The 23,959-nt window shown below is 35.6% G+C and overlaps 1 protein-coding gene and 1 pseudogene across 6 annotated transcripts in view; one reads left to right on the top strand and one right to left on the bottom strand.

Moving 5' to 3' along the window:
- Positions 1–17,510, top strand: part of LOC119521684 (zinc finger protein 383) — a 129,541-nt gene extending 112,031 nt beyond the window's left edge. For 5 of the 6 annotated variants that reach the window (XM_037820257.1, XM_037820256.1, XM_037820254.1 and 2 more), the window contains 3 exons: positions 9,112–9,238; positions 9,544–9,639; positions 15,782–17,510. In XM_037820257.1, the coding sequence (XP_037676185.1) occupies positions 9,121–9,238; positions 9,544–9,639; positions 15,782–16,977 (1,410 nt within the window). In that variant the 5' untranslated portion in view covers positions 9,112–9,120 and the 3' untranslated portion in view covers positions 16,978–17,510. Of the gene's footprint in view, positions 1–9,111; positions 9,640–11,541; positions 12,269–15,781 lie in introns of those variants that run through there. The other variant, XM_037820258.1, reaches the window with a different exon arrangement.
- LOC119521704 lies at positions 12,983–13,784 on the bottom strand (annotated as a pseudogene).
- Positions 17,511–23,959: the final 6,449 nt, after the last annotated feature.

The raw sequence follows: 23,959 nt of genomic DNA, 5'->3' as shown, positions 1-23,959 counted from the left end.
TGCTGCTATGATCATCAGTATGCAAATGTCTGTTTTAGTCCCTGCTTTTGATTCTTTTGGGTGTATACTAGAAGTGGAATTGCTGGTTCATATGGTAATTCTATACTCAACTTTCTTAGAAACCGTCTTCCACAGTGGCTGCATCATTTTACATACTTACCAGCAATGAATGTGTATTCCTATTTCTCCACATCCTCACCAACACTTATAATTTTGTCCCCCCCCCCCCCAATAGTAGCCATTCTAGTGGGTGTGAAATGGTATCTCGTGGTTTTGATTTGCATTTCCCTAATGGATAATGATGTTGAGCATCTTTTCATATGCTTTTTGCCATTTGCACATATTCTTTGGGGAAACATCTATTCAAGTCCTGTGCCCATTTTTTTTTTTTTAATTAAATTCAGTTTTATTGAAATACATTCACACACCCTACAATCATCCATGATATACAATCCACTGTCCACAGTATGATAACATAGTTATGCGTTCATCACCACAATCTATCTCTGAACATTTTCCTTACATCAGAAAGAACCAGAACAAGAATAAAAAATAAAAGTGAAAAAAAAACACCTAAATCATCCCCCCATCCCACCCCATTTGTCCTTTAGTTTTTATCCCCATTCCTCCACTCATCCATACACTAGATAAAGGGGGTGTGATCCACAAGGTCTTCACAATCACACTGTCACCCCTTGTAATCTACATTATTATATAATTGTCTTCAGGAGTCCAGACTGCTGGGTTGGAGTTTGGTAGTTTCAGGTATTTACTTCTAGCTATTCCAATACATTAAAGCCTAAGAGGTGTTATCTATATAGTGCATAAGAATGTCCACCAGAGTGACCTCTCGACTCCATTTGGAATCTCTCAGCCACTGAAACTGTTTCGTCTCATTTTGCATCCCCCTTTTGGTCAAGAAGATACTCTCAGTCCCATGATGCCGGGTCCACATTCATCCCCAGGAGTCATACTCTGCGTTGCCAGGGAGATTTACACCCCTGGGAGTCGGGTCCCACGTAGGGGGGAGGCCTATGCCCATTTTTAACTTGGGTTTTTTGTGCCTTTGAGGCACAAAAGTTAATTTTGATGAGGTTCCATTTATTTTTTCTTTTGTTGCTTGTGCTTTGGGTGTAAAGTCTAACAAACCATTGCCTAACATAAGGTCCTGAAGAAGTTTCTCTGTGTTTTCTTCTAGGAGCTTTATAGTGCTGGCTCTTTTATTTAGTTTTTTTTTTTTCCTTTGATCCATTTTGAGTTGATTTTTGCATAAGGTGTGAGGTAGAGGTTCACCTTCATTCTGTTGCAAATGGAGATCCAGTTTTCCCAGCACTATTTGTTGAAGAGATTGTTCTTTCCCAATTTAGTAGTCTTCCCCTTTGTAAAAAATGATTTGGCCATAAACGTGAGGGTTGATTTCTGAATTCTTAATTCTGTTCCATTGGCCTATATGTCTCTTCTTGTGTCAGTGCCATACTGTTTTGATTACCATGGCTTTGTAATAAGTTTTAAGACTGGAAAGTGTGAGCCAATGTTTTTGGCTATTTTGGGCCTCTTACCTTTTCATATAAATTTGATGATTGGTTTTTCCATTTCTGCAAAGGCTGTTGGAATTTTGATTGGGATTACATTGAATCTGAAAATTGCTTTGGGTAGACTTGACATCTTAACAATATTTGGTCTTCTGATCCATGAGCACAGACTGTCTTTTTATTTAGATCTTCTTTGATTTCTTTTAGCAACATTTTGTAGTGTTCTGTGTACAAACATCCTCGGTTAGATTTATTTCTAGATATTCCATTCTTTTAATTGCTATAATAAGGGGAATTTTTTCTTGATTTCTTATTCCGATTGTTCATCACTGGTATACAGAAACACTATTGGTTTTTAGATACCCCCAAAATTTGTACCCCACCACTTTGCTGAATTCATTTATTAGCTCTAGGGGTATTTTTTTGTGGATTTTTCAAGATTTTCTGTAAATAAGGATTACATCATCTGCAAACAGGTGAAGTTTTACTGTATTTCCAATCTGGATGTCTTTTATTTCTTTTTCTTGTTGAATTGCTCTGGCTAGAACTTCCAGTACAATCCTGAGTAACAGTGGTGACAGTAGGTATCCTTGTCTTGTTTCTGATCTTAAAGAGAAAGCTTTCAGTCTTTCACCATAAGTAGAATGTTAGGTGTGGGTTTTTCATATATGCCCCTTATCATGTTGAGAAGTTTCCCTCTATTCCTAGTTTTTTAAGTGTTTTTGTCAAGAAGGGATGCTGCATTTTGTCAAATGCCTTTTCTGCATCAACTGAAATGATCATGTGGTTTTTTTCCTTTAGTCTGTTAATGTGGTATATTACTAATTGCTTTTATTATGTTGAACCACCCTTTCATACCAGGGATAAATCCCACCTGGGCATGAATTCTTTTAATGTGCAGTTGGATTCAGTTTACTAGTATTTTGTTGAAGATTTTTGCTTCTACATTCATAAGAGATACTGGTCTGTAGTTTTCGCTACTAGTGAAATACTAGTGAAAGATAAGATACATCTTTATCTTGCCTTCGTATGAGGGTGACATTGGCCTTGTAGAATGAATTAGGGAGTATTCCCTTCTCTTCAGATTTGTGAAAGAGTCTGAGCAGAACTGGTGTGAATTCTTCTTGGAATGTTTGGTAAAATTCCCCTGTGAAGCCTTCTGGTCCTGGGCTTTTCTTTGTTGGGAGGTTTTTGATTACTGATTCAATCTCTTTCCTAGTTATTAGTTTGTTGAGATCTTGTTTCTTCTTGAGTCGGTTTAGGTAGTTCGCATGTTTCTGGGAATTTTCTCATTTCATCTAAGTTATCCAGTTTGTTGGTATACAGTTGTTCATAGTATCCCCTTACAGTCCTTTTTATTTCAGTGGAGTCAGTTGTAATGTCCCCCTTTTTGTTTCTAATTTTCATTGGGTTGTCTTCTCTGTTTTTTCTTTGTCAGTCTAGCTAAATTTGTCAATTTCATTGATCTTTTCAAAGAATCAGTTTTTAGTTTTGTTGATATTTTCCATTTTCTTAATTCTCTATTTCATTTATCTCCATACTAATCTTTATTATTTCCTTCCTTCTGCTTGCTTTGGATGTAGTTTGCTCTTCTTTTTCTAGTTCTTCCAGTTTTGAGGTTAGGCTTCTGATTTGAAATCTTTCTTCTTTTTTAATGTAAGCATTTAGAGGTATAAATTTCCCTCTCACCATTGCTTTTGCTGCATCCCATAAGTTCTGGTATGTTGTGTTTCCATGTTTATTTGCCTCAAGATTTTTACTAATTTCCCATGTGATTTCCTCTTTAACCCACTAGTTGTTCAAGAGTATGTTGCTTAATTTCCACATACTTGTGAATTTTCCATTTCTCTCTCTATTGATTTCTAGCTTCATTCCATTGTGGTCAGAAAAGATACATTGTATTATTTCAATATTTTTGAATTTATTGAAACTTGTTTTGTGACCTAAGATGTGGTCTATCCTTGAGAATGATCCATGAGCACTCAAAAAGAGTGTGTATTCCGTTGTTGTTGGGTGAAGAATTCTATGTCTTAGTCAGATGTGGTTTCATTTCTATGTAGTTCTTGGTGATGAAACCATCTTTTCCACTGAGCTCTTCCTTGTACCAGTTCTGATCACATTCTTCATTCAAAACCTTGAGGATGTCCCCCCTTTTGAAGCTCAGCTCATCGTTTGCAGCAGCTTTGAAGTCATATTTGGCGATGGCTTCCATTTTGAGTGCTGCTCAGTGCTCAGCAGCCTGAAGCAGGGGGGAAGGGAGTTCTTCCCTGCTGAAGTCACCCAGCACTCTGGGCTCAGCCTCACCTCTCTTCTGGGATTCGCTCCTGCACCCTGGGACACACAATGCCACCCGTGGCGCACCTGCTGTGCTCCGCGCCTGGCTGGCCCCTCTGCAGCGGTGCGAGCGGCTCCAGACCCTGCTGCTGTTCCCTGAGGACAGCGTTGGTGTCCACCGCTGTCACCGCCATAGTCTCCCTCCCCGCCGCCACCACCACCCGGTCACTGAAGCAGCACAGGCGCCTCGCTTCCCTGTAATGTTCTTTTGAGTGCTGCTTTTCCTATGCAATCTTATGTTTTTTAGGTTCACCATTGTTATTCTATTTATACTGTAGCTCAGACGGTTGTTTCCAGTTTTTGGCTCTTATGAAAATGCTGTTCTGAACATGTTTGTACAAGTACTCTGGTGCACATATGCATATTTCGTGGAGGATAAACATAGGAATGAAATTGCTGGGCTGTTGGATATGTCAGATATGCCTTTTCAACTTTTCTAGACAGTGTCAAACAGATTTTCAATATGGGTACAGTGTTACAGGTTGTTACAATGTCAGTACACTGAACAAAGATGACTGTGAGTATGGTTGAAAGAGGAAGGTTAGGAACATGTGGGACACCAGCAGGAAAGAGGAAAGATAAAGACTGGGACTGTGTAATTCAGTGAAACCTAAAGTGCTCAACAATTGTGATAAAAGGTACAAATATGTTTTTACATGAGGGAGAACAAATGAATGTCAACATTGCAAGGTGTTAAAAATAGGGTGGGATTGGGGGAAAAATACAATCAATGCAAACTAGAGACTATAGTTAACAGAAACATTGTTTTATGCTTCCTTTAATGTGACAAATGTAATATACCAAAGCTAAATGCCTATAAGAGGGGGGACATAAGGGAGGGGTATGGGACTCTTGGCATTGGTGATGTTGTCTCTTTATTCTACTTCAGTTTAATTCTGTCTTTCCTTTTGTTGCTTCCTAGATGTCATGCTTTTTTTTTTCTCTTTCTTTTTTCTTTTTCTTTTGTCTCTACTTTCTTTGACCCTTCCTCCTGCTTTGTGTAAGAAATAGGGATGTCCTTATATAGGTAGTGGTGATGGTGCTGAATACATAAATACGTGACTATACAGGGAACCATCGATTGTTTACTTAGGACAGAATATATGGTGTGTGAACAAAACTGTCTTTAAAAAAATGGGTTGATGAAGAAACCTTGAGGGCACTATATTGAGTGAAATAAGTCAGACAAATAAAGACAAATATTGCAGATTCTCACTGATATGAACTAATTGTAATATGTAAACTGATAGACCTGAAATATAAGATAACCAGGATGTAGAACGAGGCTAAAGAATGGGGAGTGGTTGCTTATTATGAGCAGATTATTCAGCTAGGTTGAACTTAAATGTTTAGAAATGGACAGAGGTGATGGTACCATGTTGTCAGAATAACTAACAGTGCTGAATGGTCTGTGAATGTGGTGGAAAGGGTAAGCTGAGAGTCACATATGTCACCAGAAGGAAAGTTGGAGGTTAAAAGATGGGAATGTATAAAACAGTGAATCCTGTGGTGGGCAGTGTCCATGATTAACTGTACAAATATTAGAAATCTCTCTCATGAACTAGAACAAATGTATGACACTATAAATAGAAGCTAATTGAGGGGCATATAGGGAAAAAATATACCTATTGCAAACTATATACTGCAATTAGTAGTATTTTAACATTTTTTCATCAACAGTAACAAATGTACTATACCAATACTATGTGTCAGTAATGGAGGGGGGATGGTTAGGGGTAAGGGAGGATTTGAGTTTTCTTTTTTCTGTCTTTATTTCTTTTCTGGAGTAATGAAAATGTTCTAAAAATTGAAAAAAAATTGTGATGATGGACGCATAGCTGTATGATGGAACCATGGGCAATTAATTGTATGCTTTGGATCTTTGGATAATTGTATGGTTTGTGAACAATCTCAATTAAGAAAATGAAAAAAAAAATAAACAGAGGGATACAAGTGCTGGAGAAAATGTGGAGAGAGGAATGTACCCATTCACTGTTGGCAGTGAAGTAGAATGGTGCAGCCCATCTGGAGGGTAGTGTGGTAGTTCCACAGGAAGCTAACTATGGGGTTGCCATATGGTCCTGCAACCCCATTATTGGTTATATACTTGAAAGACCTGAGAGCAGGGACACGGATGGACATTGCACACTGGTGTTTATGACAGCAGTATTTGTGATTCTCAGTGGATGGAGGTGACCTAAGGGTACATCAAATAATAAACGGAATGGTGAACTGCGGTGCATACATTCAATGGAATATTGAGCAGTGGCAACAAGAAATAAAGTTGTTAGGTATGCAACTAGGTTAATAGACCTTGAGGACAGTTTGAGTGAAATAAGCCAGAATTGAAAAGATAAACACTAAAGTCTCACTAATATGGACTAACTATAATGTGCAAACTCTGAGAATTGAATCTGAGAGCATAAGTTATCAGGGGAAGGCTTATGGTAAAGGTTCCTAGATTGTATGCTCTTACAGTAGTTACATCTGTTCATGAGTTGTAACGGTTATTTCTAACTTTTGAGATGATAAGCTGTTTGTGTGTGACCTTGTCAGTCCCTGGAACCTTGGGTATCTGTGTGACATCTGATACTCAGCGCCAGAGTTCAACAGCTATGAATGTCAGAATTACCCCATAAGCAAATGTTAGAGAAGCTGAAAAAGAGATCAGTCTTATATAGATATGAACAAAATGGACTTGGTTAGGACTAAGGTAAACCAGAGTAAAGGGGAAAGGGTGATATTGACTGTTTTAAAACTTTAACTTCTATGTGAGACTAAAGCAATTGATGTTTATTTGGTGGAAAATCTATATTTTCTGTAGCATGCTATAAAATTTAACTTGTATGGTCAGTTTACTCAAACACTATAATTACATGGAACTTTGAATAGGGGTGAGATCTGGTTGGTTTGTACAGGTTAGCATGAAGCACCGATACATCCCAGAGTAATTTGAGCAGAGAATAAAAATGTGTTTGCAAAGCCCCCTGGAGAGACTAAGAAAAAATTGGAAATATTACACTTTCCCACTTGGGGAATTCCTGATATTCTCACAAACATTGAGGACTACCATTGTAGTAGGCCAAGTCCTCGATCTTGGGGCTTGCCCTTATGAATCTTGTTACTTGAAAGGAGAGTCTAAGCCTACTTAGAATTGTACCTTAGAGTCACCCCCAGAGTACCTCTTTCATTGCTCAGATGTGGCCTCTCTCTCTATAAGCCAACACTGCAGGTAAACTCTCTGCCCTGCCCCTGCCATGTGGGACATGACTCCCAGGGGTGTAAATCTCCCTGGCAATGTGGGACATGACTCCTGGGAATAACTTGGACCCAGCATTGTGGGATTGAGAAAGGCTTCTTGACCAAAAGGGGTAAGAGAGATGAAATTATTTCTTGGAATAATGAAAATGTTCAAAAAATTGATTGTGGTGGTTAATATGATGATACTGTGAACAATTGATTGTACACTTTGGGTGACTATAAGGTATGTGAAAATTGCATTAAAAAAGAAAGAAAAAAGAATATGTCTTTGTCCCACCATTTAGTCCTACTCCCATAATGGCAGATAACATCAACTCTTTTAGCTGATTCCAGTGGAACTTATCCCATTTTTCTAGTTAATATTCCTATATTGGTCTTTCTTGATTAAACAGTTTTTGACAATTTTTAGTAATTTCCTTGCAGGCCATGTGTATGTTTTGGTTTGCTATATCACACTTTCTACTTCGTTTCCTATCAACAGGGTCACATCACATTTTTTGTTTAACTCATGATTAGGACCTTGCAAATTTTCTGTTGCAAACATTTCCCCCTTTTATATAATAACTTGTGATTATGGGAAATAGACATATTTTTAAAAAGTAGAGTAATCTTATGAAATAATACATATCTGTCATCCAACTTCAGTAATTATCAACTCAGTGTAAATCTTGTTTCATCTGTATCCCCACGTTTTTGTTCCATGAGCTCTTCCCCCAGCCCCACCCCCACCTCAGATTAATTAGAAGCAAATACAAATTTTTATTTCTAAAAGGTAAGGATTATTTTTACAACATAACCATTATTCCATACCTGCATCTAAAAAAAATGAACAATAATCTTTTTAATATCATCAGTATCCATTCGTGTTCAAATTTCCATTATTGTCTCATTTCTCTTAAATTGTTTGTTTGAATTAGGACTGTACATTGCAATTGGTTGATAACCTCTCTAAACTTACTTTCTATGCAGTTTTTTTTTTTGTTGGAAAAGAAAAAAAACTGGTTCATTTGTCCATTGTCTAAATTTTCCTGATTTGCATCCCTGTGGTATCATTTAAGTATTTCCTGTAAATTGGTAGTTACTTCTTATAGCCTGATCAGATTCAGTTGGGATTTTTTGTCAAGATTATTTCATAGGTACTGATGTATAATTCCACTAAAAATCACATTCTATCTGGTTATCTCTTTTTATGTTAGTAGCCATTGACAACCATTGTCTGGATCCATTAATTTATCAGGGGTTGCAAAATGATATTTAAATTCTGTTGTTCTCATGTGTTAAATAGGATACTTCTATCTATAAAGTAAAACTTCTCATCAACTGTTTGGTTATGCTGAAGGACAGTTCAGGTAGAAAAGAATGCTTGATTCTTTCCTTTTATTCACCAGTTTTCAAAATAATATATTGGCTTCTTAGCATTCTCTAAAAGTGACCAATGATTTTTTTTCCAGAATCATTATGAATTTATGATTTAAACATTTTATAACCTAAACATTTTTGGTGTTATCAGTCCATTGCAGCTATTATTCTTATAATTTGGTGCTCAAATTACATCATTTTGGGCCAGAGGGAACCTCTCCAAGTCGGCTGCTGAATCTTTTAAACATAATGCTAATAAGTTTTGGTAGCTTCCTTGCTTTTTGGTATGATACAGTGTTCAGGCTCTTCTTGTGCATTTCCATCTCAATCCTGAAATGAGTTCCTTCTCCAAAGAACCTTGGTTCCTTTTATTTGAAAATGGTATATTGGAGATCATGATCTAGCCATTACGGTGCTCATTGCTACTGTGTTAGTTATTGCTTCTAGGCCTTTTCTGTGGGCACTGTCAAGAATTTGATTGTTTTAATATATTTCTGAGATCTCAAGATATTGGTTCCCAGTCACACCAATATAATTAGTCATTTGCTTTATCCACAATACAAACACCATAGTCTCAGAAGTATTTCTTTTATTAAGTCATATACATATATGTTTATTGTTTCAGGGACCATTGATGTTCAGTGATGTGTCCATAGACTTCTCTCAGGAGGAGTGGGGATTCCTGGACCCTACTCAGAGGGACTTGTACAGAGATGTGATGTTGGAGAACTACAGCAATCTGGTTTCAATGGGTAAGGGAAACTATACCAGTAATTCATAGTCCTCTCTCTGGAATGTTGGCTTCTTCCACAGTGAATTTCTCAGCTGCTTTTCAAGTTACCAGCTGAAATTATGCTCCCTGTTTCCAATAAATGGCTTAAGTTGGAATGAAAAAGAAGAGCAGGAAATGACAATACAAATAAGCTATGGCTGAACTTCATCTTCATCTTTCCTTGGCCGTTCTTGTAGTGGCATTGCTCCCTTGATCATCAAGGGACTGGATCTGATTTCTGGGATACCCACAGCATAACCATGTTCCATCTTTTCTCGTGAGCAGGACTTTACATTCCTAAGCCTCAAGTGATCTCCTTATTGGAACAAGGGAAAGAACCTTGGATGGTTGGCAAGGAGCTGACACGAGGCCTGTGTTCAGGTAAGTGAGAGATGATTAAATAGAAGTAGGACATTATAGTTATTAACTCAGCTGGTTGGTGAGGAAACAGCACCTTAGACAAGTTATCTTGGAAGATCCTGTCAAGGCCTTACTTGTGGAGAAAAGTAATTCCTTTTAGCATGAGCTTTCAGATGACCTGTTTTATTGCTTCTCCCACCCAGCACACTTTCTGCTACTCTTCTTCAACATCCCTCTGAATTTCAGTCAGAAGGTACCCTTCACTTTCCCTCCAAACTTTTATCCATGTTTTAGATACATTAGACTTTATAAGTTTTTCTATTATCACCTCCAAAATAATGTACTTGTGTGTGTGTATGTGTTTATATATTGTTTATATGTTGTATATGCACCTCCCCTGCCCCAATGCCGATCTTTACTATGAATGCCTGCCAAGGACTCATTTCATCAATTTGTTTTGGAGTTTTCCTTTATCTGACATTTTTGATTTCCTAATTTGGGCAAAGGTATCTGCCACATGCTGCAGTTTACTAATTATGTAAGCTGTTAAAAATTCAGAGTCTAAAACTGTTGCAAAAATATATACATGAATGACTTCCGTAAAATAGAATCCAATAAAAGAGAAGGTCAGTTAGGGAGCTTAACAGAAATATGTAGAAGTGGAATTAATCCATATCAAAATCATGGCTGGATCCTTGAAAGTGACTGTAGTTACAACCTATAGAGACAACGTTGGGGGAAAAGATTCTGTGCCTATATTGAAAAGGAAGTGGCGGCAGAGAAGGAGGGATTTGGGATTTGGGATGAAGGGATAGAACCAGAAGAGTACTTATTAAGCAACTGCTATTTACCAAGCATAGGTCCAGGTGCTGGGGATATAGTATTGGACAAAACATTCAAAGGTCTGCACTTCTGGAGCCTATATTCTGGAAGGTAAGAAAGTAAACAAACATATGTCAAACATATATTTAATACGTCAGATGGTGATAGGTGCTATGAAGGGAGATTTGAAGAGGTCAGTAGAGACTAAAGAAAATGAGGGAACAAATGATGTGAATATCTGTTGGAAAAGATGCAGACAAAGGGAACAGGAAGGGCAAAGTCACTGAGGTAGGAGCTTGTTGGCACCCCCCATTATGACTGGAGCAGAGTGAGGAAAGAGGGAAATGTATAAGAGAAGACCATTGAAGTGGCAGGGAGTACGTGTGTTTGTGTGCTGGTGCAGGCAGGAAGCTGCATGTAGGTTATTTTGGGTCTTGTGGGACTTGGTATAATAAGGCTTTGAATTTTATTCTGAATGAGATGTAAAGCCATTGGATGATTTAAACAGAGGAGTGACATGATCGTGTTTTTAAGGATCACTCTAGTTCAGAGGTTCCTAACCTTGGATTCTTTTGGATGGAATTTAGGGGGTCCATGAATCTGGATGAAAATTTTAAAAAAATCATCTTTGTTTTAAATAACCTGTAATTGAAAGTTAGCTTTTCCTCCTATTATGATGTTTACAACAAATCATAGTAGTATTAGCAGTTCCTGTGACAATGACATGAGTGGAAATGACAGATGTTTTCATATCATTTTACTGTGGTTGAAGACATACTGAAATATCATTTATGCTCATTACTGTTTCACAATTACTGTAGTACTAGGCTCACTGCTAGATTTTGTTTTGTTTTGTTTTTTATGAATTAAGCAAACTTTTATTGAAGCATAAATTGTGGTACAGAAATACATTTCAACTAATTTAAATCCAATACCATGAAGGGAGAATTTATGACATTAAAACTTCCCCCTCCTCTATCACATTAAGATTTAGATTACTATCCAATCTTCTGTTTTCATTTTCCTAGGCTTTTTTCCATATAAATTTGTGCACTTTGTCAACATTAGGCAGAATTCTTTTTTTTATTTTTTTTAAATCAGACCTCAAGTCTACAAATGTTATCAGATCTGCTGGGATACTATTCAAGAACAGAATTTTCTTTGAGTTTTGGTCCAGAAGAAACAAGAGCACCAAAATTTATGTGCTATGCTGCTTACAGAATCAAACTGATTACACATTGACTGAATGCTTCTTCAATGAAACTTTTTACAGCATGCTTAAAATAAGTCAAAACAGTGTTCCAACCACCTGATTTCAAACCAAGTAGATTTTGGTTAGAAACACTAAGAAAAAAGTTTCATCTATAAGTAATTGACGGAACAAAACACCATGGCACCAACCCAGAAAGAAGTAAAAAAATATTTTGAGGACAAAAATACAAAATTTAGTTAGCTTCACTGTTCTCAGCTGCTTAAATCCCACAGAATTTGATAAAAAGATGCCTGCTCTTCATAGCCTATATTTCTTGTTTTTTCCCATTGAGTGTTTTGGTATTGCATTATGAATAGCATTCTGCTTCACTGTGAGCACCTGAATACCCTGAACAGCTATCATTCTGAGCAGTCTCTTCATTTATCCTATCAAATAATGGTGAAAGGAATACCAGTGAGAAGAATAGATGAAGTCAGAACACTATCTCCTGCATCTCGAGCTTCAATACTCTGTTTATTTTGTCACCATCTGCCAATAAAAAGGGTACCAGATTCACTTGACCTTAAAAGAAAATTGGGACCAGGATCCACTCCCCTCATCCCTCAAGGGTATAAGGTTAGTATAAACACCCAGTGTAACAGTGTATTGCTTTATTTGGGGGGCTGAGGAGAAGGAACTCCATGGTGAGGGCTACAAATGGAGGGAGCAATAATGTTAAAATAGTTCACAAAACAAGTGACTGCAATAATTTTCTTAAGAGGACTTGACTCATGAAAGAAAAACTTGAATTGCTTGAAAAAAATCTATGTGAAGTAGAAAGTGGTTTCATTAACATTAGTAGAGAATATGTTCTAGAAATTGGAGGTAACTGGATGTAAAATTCAGGCAGCAATTTAATAGATGAATCCCAGATGGTTAGGCTGAGGCCAATATCTAATGAGGATGAAAGCCTTGTCTGTGGGGAATTTTGGATGATACCTGGAGAAATGTTACACTATTCATAAACCAAATTGAATTATTTTCATAAGTGTTGTAAAGTTTCATACAGAAAAAGGATTTTTCTACATGCACTTCAACTTCACAGCAAGAGTGGCATAGAATACCTAAATACAGAAGAGACCATTCATGCAAGATATCTAGTTTCTTGATATAATAATGCATGTAGCAATTTAAAGTGATTGCACTGTGATTGCAACTACAGCTTCGTGCAACTACAAGTTGGTGGTTATGTAAAGCATGGCCCTTGGTATATAAACTAAAAAGCAGCCACCACCTCCTTCTATGTGTGTTCTTTTGTTTTGTTTTGTTTTTTTTCTTCATTTTTCTTAATCAAGTCTGCTGTTGTTGCTTATTCTTAGTAAAGCTGGTAAAAACAAAGTTGTATTCATTGAACATAGCACTCTGAGAATCAAGACACTTAAAACCCTCAGTCTTCTGTGGTGAAGAAAGCACTGTGTGACATTTGGAACTCTGATTTACAAACAAGGTGGTCATGAATTTTCCTGGCTTGAAGACTTCCACAACTTTCCTCATAGGAGGTCTGACTTGTTTGTTTCAAAGCTAACATAAGAAAATTCTGGTTCTGGAATGATGTGAATAGTCCAATAAGTTCCATCTGATTCATTCCATTAATCAAATACCCACAAGGATTGATCAGTGTGGCATCAATGTCAACTTGGTATCAGGTTATGAATTCCACTTTCATGAGTGACATCCTTTGCAGTAACACCATCTTTCAGTTAAAACTGGTCTATAACTGCTGGGTCAAGCTCACACATCAGAATTTTCAACATTTGGTCTGGCTTATTGATTACACAACTCTTTGGGAAATCCAGAATATGCAAGTACCAATAGTCAGAATTCATCCATCCCATACAATATGCTGCTCCATTTGGGAAAATTGCATCAAGAAACTGTTTCTTCCTGGAAATTCCAGTGTGGGTACCCTTGGTGAGAAGGCTTCATGGAATTCTTAGAAGAATTAAAGAAGCTTTGAATTGACTCAAATCCATTGCAATCCCTAACAATCTTCAACAGGGGAACCAGTGCTTTCAGTAAGAGGGTGATGGCACATGTTTTCAGAATGAAAGGTCTCTTGGATACAAACATGCTACTCTAAACTAAAGTACATGAGCTTCCTGCTTATCAGTTTTTGTCACACATCCTTCTAAAGTATGTCCCACTCAGATCTTGGGATGGTACGAAGATCCCCAGGTCTTTGGTTTGCATCAGGCTGCTACCCGGAGAACCAAACCTCCAGCAGCTTCTCAGTCCCTTTGAAAAAATGTGCAACTTCATCACCATGAGACTAGCGAACAACCAACAACCACAGAAAATCTACCAAATTATATCTTTTCTACCTCTGCTGTGGATTGTTCCAGCTGTTACTAAAGCTCAGGTTCCTTTTTTTACAGGGGGAGGGGGTTAATTTTATATTAACTATTTTTTTTGAAAAAGGAATAATAAAAATTTCCTACCTTTTTTGTGTGTGAGTGAAAGTTGAAAATGAGTCTGTTGGAAATAAGAGGCAGATACAGCTCAGTCTCTTGTAGTCCACTGCTTCCCCATTACAGAGAGTAGAGTGAGCTACTAGCTAATGTTGCCGGCCATATTACATAAGCCTAGATCTAGTTATTTAATGTGTTCATAAAGGTAAAGATCCAGGCAGAGGGAAGAGGCCCTGTGAATGCCCTGATAGGAAGGGAGAGCTTCCTATGTTTGATGAACTGAAAGAAGGCCAGTGTTGCCAGGCCCCATGATCCAGTGGGAGTGGAGTGAGGAGGTTAAGAGAGGCAGGCAGGAACCACATCATTCAGCTTTCATGATTTTGAGTTTGGAATTTGAGCAGGGGAAGGCCAGGCCAAATTTATTTAGGTTCCTGAATAGATTAGTGGATGTGAAAACTCAATTGAGAAGACTGGAGTAGGAGACTATTTCAATGGTCTAGATAAGAGATGATTCATGTTTAGAAGAGGGCATTTACAGATGTAGAAGAAGACAGTTTTAGGTGTTGCTTAGGAGCTGAATTAGATGCAAGTTGTTGCAAAATTATTATGAGGATAGGAGAAAAAGAATTTGTGGAATGAATTTCCTATTTTTGGCTTGAGATGTTTCAACAGTCTCCACTTTGATGTCTTAAAACCAGTAATTTCCTAATATTCCCATTTTTGGCAAGAAATTCTTTGATAATAATAATCCTATACTGAGCCCTTTACTTCAAGTCATTTGCATACATTTTTCCTTACCATCATGTGTTAAGGATTATCTGCTTTTTATAGATGAAAAAGATAGGGACTCAGGTTAAATAATTGCCTAAGAAATTAAAGCTAGAAATTAGAGCTGGGGCTCAGCACTCATCAATGTGCTTCTAATTCCTGTCATTTTCCCAGGGCAGTAAGTTGCACTGTGTCTTATTTTCTTTCCTTCTATCTTAAACTCTAACAGCCTCCCTCCTCAGTCACTGATGTGATACATGAGCAGTCCTTTCCTCTTTCCTACTAAGATCAACATCACAGAATTTCAAGGCAAATGTATTTTCGCTGAATCTCCAACACATAACGTAATATAGTCATAGAAGAGTCTTCCCTATTTGCTTTTCTCAACAAATTAGTTCAATACCATAGATTTATCTCAGGCTGTTCCTCCATGTGGATAACTGTCTGTTAACCTCTTAATATTTTATCCCATATATCCTTTATTATAGAGCCAAAGAATCTTTTTCTATATGCATTTATTCCTCTCTGGAGACCTTTAATGGAGGTCAGAAAGTTATCTACGTTTTGTAATGTATCTTGTATGATGATACACTCTCCTTCTTATGCATACATACGGGTATGTGTATATGTGTGTAATCTTTTACTACAAAAGATGACTCAAGCTTTCCAGATGACTTGGAGTTGCACCAATGTTTGAGAATCATTGTAGTAATTTATTTTCATAATTTCTTCCATGTACTTCCTGCATTATATCTCATTGTCTATGCATTTCTTATCTGTTTTTCAGATTACACAGCTATACTTGAGAACTCTGTCATTTATGGCTAGATATTATTTCACTTTAATTTTTCCCATTATAAAAGTTTAACTTGTTGAAAATAGGAAAAATTATTAATATTTCATTTTCTTTCAGATCTTGAATCAATGTGTGAAACCAAGTTATTATCTCTAAAGAAGGAAGTTTATGAAATAGAATCATGCCAAAGGGAGATTGTGGGACTTCCAAGGCACAGCTTTGAGTACTCCAATTTCAGAGATGTTTTGGAATATAGAAGCCACTTTGAAAGACAATTGGAATACAAAAATGGGCATTTCAGTCAAGAAATATTCACTCATGAATACATGCCCACATATATTCAACACTCTTTTCTTACTCTACATCAAATAATTAATAATGAAGAGAAACACTATGAATGTAAGAAATGTGGAAAGGCTTTTAGTCAGAACTCACAATTTATTCAACATCAGAAAATTCATATTGGTGAAAAATCTTATGAATGTAAGGAGTGTGGGAAATTCTTCAGTTGTGGCTCACATGTTACTCGACATCTGAAAATTCATACTGGGGAAAAACCCTTTGAATGTAAGGAATGTGGAAAAGCCTTCAGTTGTAGCTCATATCTTTCTCAACATCAAAGAATTCATACTGGTAAGAAACCCTATGAATGTAAAGAATGTGGGAAGGCATTTAATTATTGCTCAAATCTTATTGACCATCAAAGAATTCACACTGGTGAAAAACCCTATGAATGTAAAGTATGTGGAAAAGCCTTTACTAAGAGCTCACAACTTTTTCAACATGTGAGAATTCATACAGGTGAGAAACCCTATGAATGTAAGGAATGTGGCAAAGCCTTTACTCAGAGCTCAAAGCTTGTTCAGCATCAGAGAATTCATACTGGTGAGAAACCCTATGAATGCAAAGAATGTGGCAAAGCCTTTAGTAGTGGGTCAGCACTTACTAATCATCAGAGAATTCACACTGGTGAGAAACCCTACGATTGTAAGGAATGTGGGAAAGCTTTTACTCAGAGCTCACAACTTCGTCAACATCAGAGAATTCATGCTGGTGAGAAACCCTTTGAGTGTCTTGAATGTGGGAAGGCCTTCACTCAGAATTCACAACTTTTTCAACATCAGAGAATTCATACAGATGAAAAACCATATGAATGTAATGAATGTGGAAAGGCCTTTAATAAATGCTCAAACCTTACTCGACATCTCAGAATTCATACTGGTGAAAAACCATTTAACTGTAAGGAATGTGGGAAAGCATTTAGTAGTGGCTCAGACCTCATTCGTCATCAGGGAGTTCATACTGATGAGTAGTAAAAATTAAAATTCTTATCAGCTTCCTAATATTTTAAATAAAATATTCATGTTTGATGGTTACCCCCTTTCAATATTTTTGAATTGCTTTATAATTTTATTTTATATTCAAGTTTTAATACCAATGTATTGCATTTTAAAATGTGAATCAGTGTCTAAGTGAACATTGTCCCTCTTCTCCCACCCCTGAAAAATGTTATCCCAACATGTTATTCCATAATTCCTTCCCCACTGCTTTATTCAACCTTCTTGGTGATAAGTTATATTCTTGTTTATATTTGCTTGTGTTTTAGGGCTTTGTTTTCTTTTACCTATATATTTTTGCTTGAGCCAATACCATCCTGTTTAAATCATGTTAACATTAATATTTTAAAATTCCTAGTGGAATTAGAACTTTGTTTTAGAGGCCAGTGGTATCTTTTTTGTTTCATTTCACGAATTTATGCTTTCTTATAAAACAGAAAATCAGAACATGTTAAAAAAAAAAAAAGCAAGGAGTACTTGTAAACATACCAACTAGAGATGAGAACTCTCAAGTTCAAGCAAATCCTACCAGACTTTGTTTTTAAAGAAAGTGTAGTCATGAACAACATATTATACTTTCAGTTACTTTCGTCATGCCAAAACATATCATAACTACAATCTCAGTAAGTATAGATTTTATCATTATATTTAATGATGTCATTATTCATACTGATCAATTATAATTTTTGTAATTATAAAAGCTGCCATGATTAATATGACCTGAAATTCATCTTGGAACCCTTGTTTTTCTCTTTAAAGAAATCTATTTTAAGTGCTGAAATTATCCAAATTTTCCCCTTTTAAACAGTGTTGTTCCTTTTCATTGATAGCCCTAATCTCAATCCCATACTAAAAGGTAACCATTTTTTGTCAAAGCTTTGTTTATCCTACCATATAATTTTTTCAGTTTTTTCTAACATATATATTGGTGGTGTTAATTTTTTATCTATAAGTTTATATAGTCATATTTTATGTATTGGTTTGCTCTGAGGATTCAATGAATTAATAAATGTAAAGCACTTAATACTATTCCTATCACATAGTAAATATTTAGTCAAAATTATCCAGTGTTATTAATACATTCATTATCATAATTACCAGTATTATTTATGGAAAGGATTTTAACCATGTTGTCTCAACCTTTGTCAAAATCAGAATTCATAGCAGAAAATGAGAAATGAGTGTAATGAGTTTAGGAAAGCCTTTTCCCATCACTTACTATTATTCACCATGGAAGTAAAAAGAATGAAAAGATATATGAGGATAGTCTTCACTGAGACTTCATATTTTATATTGCACAAAGATTAACACCAGTCTGAAACCCTGTGGATATAATGAAGGATAGTTGAAAGTATAGCTGTCAAAAGTGCAGGAAGAGATAAGAATATTCTCCAAACAATTAGTTCCAAAAAAAATAGAAAACATACATGCCCCGTTCTTTGGTCAGAATGGTGGAAACTAACAATAGGATAGCTACCAAGTATCTGAGTATTCATTTAATGTCCCCTCTCAATTAACATGGATTAAAGAAATAAATCCTTAGAATACACATGCAATGTGAATAAAGATGAGAACAATGCAGGAAAATCTGCAAGTGGTAATCAAACTTTTCAGAGATGGTTTTAAAGCCTAACATGCATGCATATATTAAAATACTAGAGAGATTATTAAAATCAATATAGAATGCAAGGAGCTAAAGTAACAGCCAAAATAGATCCACAATGTGGGAGGGAGAAGTTATTAGGTATAAAAGGCAGAAGTAATTGAAAGAAAAAAGGAAACAATCTAAAATAGAAAATTTGATTGACAAAAAATCAAGCATATAGATAAACCTTAGTGATTCTGTTGGGGACATAGGATGACAAATATATGATATTTTAAATGAGAAATGGAACAGACTGTATATTTAAAAGTACTCAATTTTCCTTGATGATGAAAATGTTCTGAACTTGTGATGGTTGCACAACTTTGTGAATATACTAAAATCCAAATTCTGCACTTTAAAAGGGTGAATATTATGGTATGTGAATTATGTTTCAAATTTTAAATGTTGAAATGTTAGTACTATAGACATTTGTTATAATATCAAAATGTGACTTTTATAAGAATTGACTTAAGTGTAAAATATTAATAGTCTCACTAACAAAATGAACATTTTAAAATTATATATATATGAGGAAGTCAGCAAAGTAAATGTTTTTATAGGTGAAATCTATGGAATGTACAAGGATCTCTTCCGGGACATAGACTGAAATAGCAAATTATCATATATTTTTATGAATTCCTCATAATCTTGATGCTAAAAATTTGTTAGAAGAACACAAAAGATAATATATCCAGAATCATTTATGAAAATATACAGCTTCATAAATTAGCAAATATACCTAGTAATCTATTGAAACAAAATAAATATTCTTCAGAATCCAAATTTAGGAAAAAAAGATTCTGATGAATCCTTAAACTTACTGTTCACTTTCTGAAAGTTGGAAGCCAAGTTAATTTAGATAATATAATATTCCTTAGTATCCAAACTTGGAAATCAAAGAGATGTGGATAGTGAGGAATTCTTGGAATACAACCCAAGATAATTCACTTGGGATTTCTAGAGTCTAATTAACTGAAGTACTATAAGTGAAAATATCTTAAATATATTTTCATACCTCAACATCTTCCAGATGCACCCTTCTCATGTTTTCCTTGGGATGTTTTTATAAATAAATTTAGGAACTATTATCCTACCTGCTGCAATATCACAAAGTTCATCCATTTATATCTTGTCTCCTTCCCACTTAAACAGTCTTAAAAACAGTCAATAAATCCAGATATTACTGTGCATTTTAGTATTGGGAAAGGAGGAAAAAGTTGTTAAAACAAGCACAAAACTTCAACTTTCATTGCAATTTCTATGTAGAAGGATATGAAAAGACCTAACTCCAATTATAGCAAGAAAAACCTTTACATGATAAATAGCATACCTTCCTATGGGATTTTTAAGTGAGGTGGAGGCAAGGAAGCCTTGGTTAACTGAACTCCTAATAGAAATAAGCCAACTATACCTGAACAGATGACTATGGACCTTTCCATAGCTAGGCACAGAGGTATGACTTAAGGAATATGTGGATAGAGGAGTAGGTTTGCCACATATGAAGAGATTTTGCAGAGATGAGGACAAATTAGTGGAGCCTAAGATGACAGAACTTTCAGGATGCATAAGAAATATGGAAGAGACTCAAATGCAAAAGCAAATCTCTTGGCCAAAGAATCTCCACTCTCTTCCTAAATTTGGGAAGAAAGTGTCAATAAAGGATGGCATAGAAAGCAGAAATTATGTAGACTGTTGCATTCTTGCAGTGCTTATATTCTGGGACTCTTCTGGAGCTGAATCACAAAGATCCAAAAACTGAAATTGCAGCTCAACGGTCCACAAAGTTTGCTGGGGTTTGGATAAAACAGGTGAACTCAAACCAGAGCAGTGGCCCAATTCTAAAAAAAAAAATTATACTTCAGTTTCCACTGTTCTTTTATTCTTGATGTCTGGAACACAATACAAAATTATGAGATATGCAAAAGAGCAGGAAAATATAAACCATTATTAAGAGAAAATACAGTCGTAGAAGCAAACCTAAAGATAACTCCATTATTGGAATTAGCAGGGTAGTACTTTAAAAGAAGTATTATAAACATGTTAAAGAATTTAATGCATGAAATGGAGATAATTATAGAGGAATAAATGGAGTATTTCAGGAGAGATGGAAAGTTAATAAATAATGGAAATTCTTGCACTGAGAAATGTGATGTCTGAAATAGACTCTTTCGGTGAACTTGACAGCAGATTGGATGCTGCAGTAGAAAGGAACTGTAAACCTGATGATACATGCCAAAAGAAATTATCTAAACTGAAAGAAAGAGAATATTAATGAAAAAGGTTTCAGTGACCATGTGATAATACATGATTTAATGAAAATGAAATTAGAGGCCTAGTAGGAGGGGAAAGAGAAAATGGTGTCATTTTTTCTACAAATATTTTTTTATTTGTCTTTAGCTGAAAAATTTCCAAATGGAATGAAAAATATTAATCCACTTATCCAAGAAGCAGAATAAGTAAAACCACACCTAAGCACACTATAATGAAGTTGCTGAGAAATCAATGATAAAGAGAACATCTTATGAACAACCAGAGGAAAAGCTCATATCATGTAGAGGGGAACAAATAAGTGAATTATTCATGATTTCTTACCAGGAACAGTGCAAGCTATAAGACAGTGGTTCAGCATCTGTAATATTCTGAAAAAAGTCAACCAGAATTCTATATTCTGTTAAAATATCCTGCAAAAATTAAGGTCAAGTAGACATTTTAAGGTAAAAAAATTTGCCATCAGCAGATATACACTACTAAAAATGTCTAAGGAAATTCCTCACACTGAAGGGAAATGATACCACATGGAAACTTGTATCTTCATAAAGAAATGAAGAGTGCTGGACATGGTAAATATATAAGTAAATATATGGATATCTTTCCTCATGATCTCTTAAACATAATTTATTGTTGAAAGTAAAAATAAGAATGTATCATATGGTTTCAAATATATGTAAAAGTAAAATGTGTAATAGCAATAGAGCAAAGGATAAAAGAGACAGGTCAATGGAAATATTTTGTAAGTTGGTTATATTATAGTTGAAATGGTATAATACTGATTTGAGGTACACTGAGATGTATTAAGGTCCAAAGAGAAACTAAGTAAATAAATGGTCAATAGAGAAGATAGAATGTAATCTTAAAAAGTCTGGTCAATCCAAAAGAAGGCAAAAGTTGGACAAAAAATAATATATGAGACAAATAGAAAACAACCAACAATGATGCTAGACAGATCCAACCAAATCAATAATTATATTAAATGTATGTAGACTAAAATCTCCAGTTAAAAGGTAGAGATTTGGTAACTGAATAAAAAAGCAAGACCCAACAAATGCTATTTACCAGACATGCACTTTAAATAGGAAGACAGGGATAAGATGAAAATAAAGGGCAGAGATGTGCCATACAAACAGTAATCAGAAGAAGGCTCATGTAACTTTTCAGTGTCAAACTACACTTTCATACAAGAAGTAACCCAGAGATGAGGGAAATTTCACAGTGATAAAAGAATCAATTCATTGAAGAAGATTTAACAGTCTTAAATTTGTATACACTTAATAATAGCATTTCAAAATACATGAAGCAAACCTGGATAGAAGTTAAGGGAGAAAAAATAAATGTATAATTATAATAGGATATTTTAACACTTTCCTCTGTAATTTGTAGGACCTGTAGAAAAATATAAAATCAGTAAGGATAAAAAATATTGAAACAGTACTCTCAACAACTTAACCTATTTGTCATTTACACAACAGTTTACTCAGTATCTGCAGGATACATTTGCCATTCAATTATATGTGAAACTTTGACTAAGACCACATATTGGACCATAATCAAGACTCAGTAACTTTAAAAGGACTGACATCTTAGTGTGTGTTCTGTATTACAGAATGAAATGAGAGCTCAATGATATGTGGAAAATCTTGATTTATTCAGAAAGCTGGATAGGGAATATACCTTTATGTTATGCTTCACCCTAGAATTAATTTTTGTATATGATATGAGGTAGGGGGTGAAGTTCATTTTCCCTTCAACAGAGATATCCAGTTTTTCCAGCACCATTGGTTGAAAATACTTGTATTTCTTTCATTGAGTTGCTTTGTCACCTGTTTTGGTTTGCTAGAGCTGCTTGAATACAATAGACCAGAAATGGGTTGGCTTTTACAATAATAATTTATTAACTTATAAATTACAGTTCTTAGGCCATGAAAATGTCCAAATCAAGGCATGAAGAGGATGATACCTAGACTCTGAAGAAAGGCTGCTTGCACCTGGGATACCTCTGTCAGATAGCAAGGCACATGGCTGGTGTCTGCTGGTCCATCATCCATGTGTTCTGTTGCTTTCAGCTTCTGGTCCTAGTGGCTTCCTCTGTGGGTCCTATCTTGATTCCTCCAGGACTCTTCTCTAACCTCTCTCTCTGGGTATTTCTCTCTGAGCTCTCTGGGCTTTTGCTTTGTCCTTCATCCTCTCATAAAGGACTCCAGGAAAGGATTAAGACCCACCTTGAATTAGGTGGGTCACATCTCAATTGAAACAATATATTCAGAAGGTACCACCCATAATAGGTACACATGCACAGGAAGGGATCAAAAGAACAGGGCCTTTTCTGGGGTACATAACAGCTTCAAGCCATCACATCACCTTTGTCAAAAATTAATTGGCCAGAACTGATCTCTGACAAGAGTGAAAAGCCCACTCAGTGGGGAAAGAATATTTTCCTCAACAAATGGTACTGGAAGAACTGGACAGCCATATGCAAAAATTAACTCAAAACAAATGAAAGACCTAATTGCAAGAAATAAATCTATAAAATTCATAGAAGAAAATAGGGAAACATCTTCAGGACCTTGTATTAGAAAGTGGTTTCTTAGACTTTACACCAAAAGTGTGAGCAACAAAAGAAATAAATGGGACTTCATCAAAGTTAAAAACTTGTGTAGCAATGGACTTTATCAATAAAGTATAGGGACAACCTATAGAATGGGAGAAAATATTTGGAAACCATATATCTATAAGGATTTAATATCCAGACTATGTAAAGAACTACAACTCAACAACAAAAAGACACAGTGCCTAGTTTTAAAACAGGAAAAATACTTCAATAGACATTTTTCCAATGAAAATATACAAATGGCAGATAAGCACATGAAAAGATGTTCAAGTTTTAGCTATCAGGGAAATGCAAAACAAAACCACAGTGAAATACCATCTCATATGCACAAGAATGGCTACTATTTAAAAAGACAAAATTAAAAATGATGGAGAGGATGTGGAGAAATAGGAACACTCACATTGGAGGCAATATAAGATGGTACAGCC

This window comes from Choloepus didactylus, chromosome 27 (genome assembly GCF_015220235.1).
Source record: "Choloepus didactylus isolate mChoDid1 chromosome 27, mChoDid1.pri, whole genome shotgun sequence".
NCBI lineage: Eukaryota > Metazoa > Chordata > Mammalia > Pilosa > Megalonychidae > Choloepus > Choloepus didactylus.
The sequence above is the reverse complement of the archived record's forward strand: the minus strand, read 5'-3'. Positions and strand labels throughout refer to the sequence as shown.